This window comes from Odontomachus brunneus, unplaced genomic scaffold (assembly GCF_010583005.1).
Source record: "Odontomachus brunneus isolate Ranch 3 - 2012 unplaced genomic scaffold, Obru_v1 Obru_scaffold_116, whole genome shotgun sequence".
Lineage (NCBI taxonomy): Eukaryota > Metazoa > Arthropoda > Insecta > Hymenoptera > Formicidae > Odontomachus > Odontomachus brunneus.
The window spans coordinates 235,865-237,177 of record NW_022639566.1 but is presented as its reverse complement, the minus strand read 5'-3'; the positions used below and the strand labels follow the sequence as shown (position 1 = coordinate 237,177).

The 1,313-nt window shown below is 37.8% G+C and overlaps 1 protein-coding gene across 1 annotated transcript; it reads right to left on the bottom strand.

Moving 5' to 3' along the window:
* Nucleotides 1-491: 491 nt before the first annotated feature.
* Nucleotides 492-1,300, bottom strand: LOC116849444. The gene is made up of 3 exons (XM_032826587.1): nucleotides 1,021-1,300; nucleotides 762-935; nucleotides 492-679 (listed from the first exon to the last, which is right to left on the bottom strand). The coding sequence occupies exons 1-3, from the start codon at nucleotides 1,121-1,123 to the stop codon at nucleotides 594-596; spliced, it is 363 nt and encodes a 120-aa protein (XP_032682478.1). The 5' UTR covers nucleotides 1,124-1,300; the 3' UTR covers nucleotides 492-593.
* Between the last annotated feature and the right edge of the window lie 13 nt (nucleotides 1,301-1,313).

The window sequence follows — 1,313 nt, the reverse complement described above, 5'->3', positions numbered from 1 at the left end:
CTTGCAAGGATTCGTTGTTGGAAAGAGATTTATTGTAAAGGAAGTAGCGATACTTAGGAATGGATCTGTTCTCTCCCATTATATCTTTACTAGTCCCATGCCATGGCATCTTCTCGCAAGATCCGACAAATCGAGAGTATACTGGTTGACGGTTAATCATCATGGACTACGATGGGATGACGGGATCGTTGCATACAGCAGAGCCAAGCACTTGATTACGACAGCTGTGGTTGGCAAATCATGCGATGTGGAACATAAAGACGTTTTCCCCCCACTCGTATACGTAAAGGGGTGTGAAAAGCGAGAATGGTTGATGAATCTTCTGGACGACAATGTAAAAAGTAACCTGATCATCGAGACCTTGGATGCGGATTACGAGGACATAGTTTCCTTGGACAAATTGGATGCAACCAATATTTTACGATGTAATAATCATATTAAGCATTGTGCTTTACAGAATGTATTAAAAATATTCAATTGGTGGTCTCAGCGCCCGGAGAGAATTGTAAACCTTTATAAATAAACATTTTTTTTAATGTATTAATGTTTCTCTTTTTATTTCCCATCAAAGTATCTACATAGGTACGGATACATTAGAAAAATTTTTTTTCACATAGTTTTCGGAATGTCTCGAGTGCTCTAAAATATTCTGGAGGGTGAATCATGAACGGAGGGGTCACTGAAAAGAAGGAGGATCGATAAAATCATCAATTATGTCGAACTTACATATGAATTTATATTGAAAATTAACGCTGTCTTACCTCGTTTCTGGAGCGGAATCTCGGCAATGGGGTAATGTTCCCAATTAATCGCTGGGTCGTTGATATCAATGACATAGTCGGGAAAGCGTTCCCAGATAATTGGTGGGTCATCGATATCACCAGAAATGTCGATTACCTCCACTTCTTTGTTAACTTGCTCGTTTTGGATGATTTCTGAAATTATATATATATATTAGCGTATAAAAAGTGGTTTTAAAATAAGTCGTAATTAATATTTTACTGATATATGTAAACTTACCCACGTCGTTATCGACGTCTTCTACCGCCGTTCTTATAGGCGAGAAAATCACATGTTTGTTCGAATTTCCTGGGCTATGGAAAATAATAATCATTAATTTCATATATTTTTCTAGTGTATTGTAGTTTTTTATATAATTTACGATATTTCGCTTGCCTAGTATGGTTCGGTACAACCCCGATCATACCCCAGACATCCTCCATTTCCTCCCCGAAATCACGTCTGATTATGAGGATTTCCCTCACAATTTCTTGGATCCGATCGTTACAAAGTCTTCCGCTGTTAAACAGCAA

Bases quoted from the DNA above. Each gene is read 5' to 3' on its own strand.
- LOC116849444 (XM_032826587.1), bottom strand. From the start codon at position 1,123: ATGAAATTAATGATTATTATTTTCCATAGCCCAGGAAATTCGAACAAA. The intron at 936-1,020 runs GTAAGTTTACAT...ATATAATTTCAG, and splicing joins AGACGTCGATAACGACGTGG to AAATCATCCAAAACGAGCAA. The intron at 680-761 runs GTAAGACAGCGT...CCTTCTTTTCAG, and splicing joins GATTCCGCTCCAGAAACGAG to TGACCCCTCCGTTCATGATT.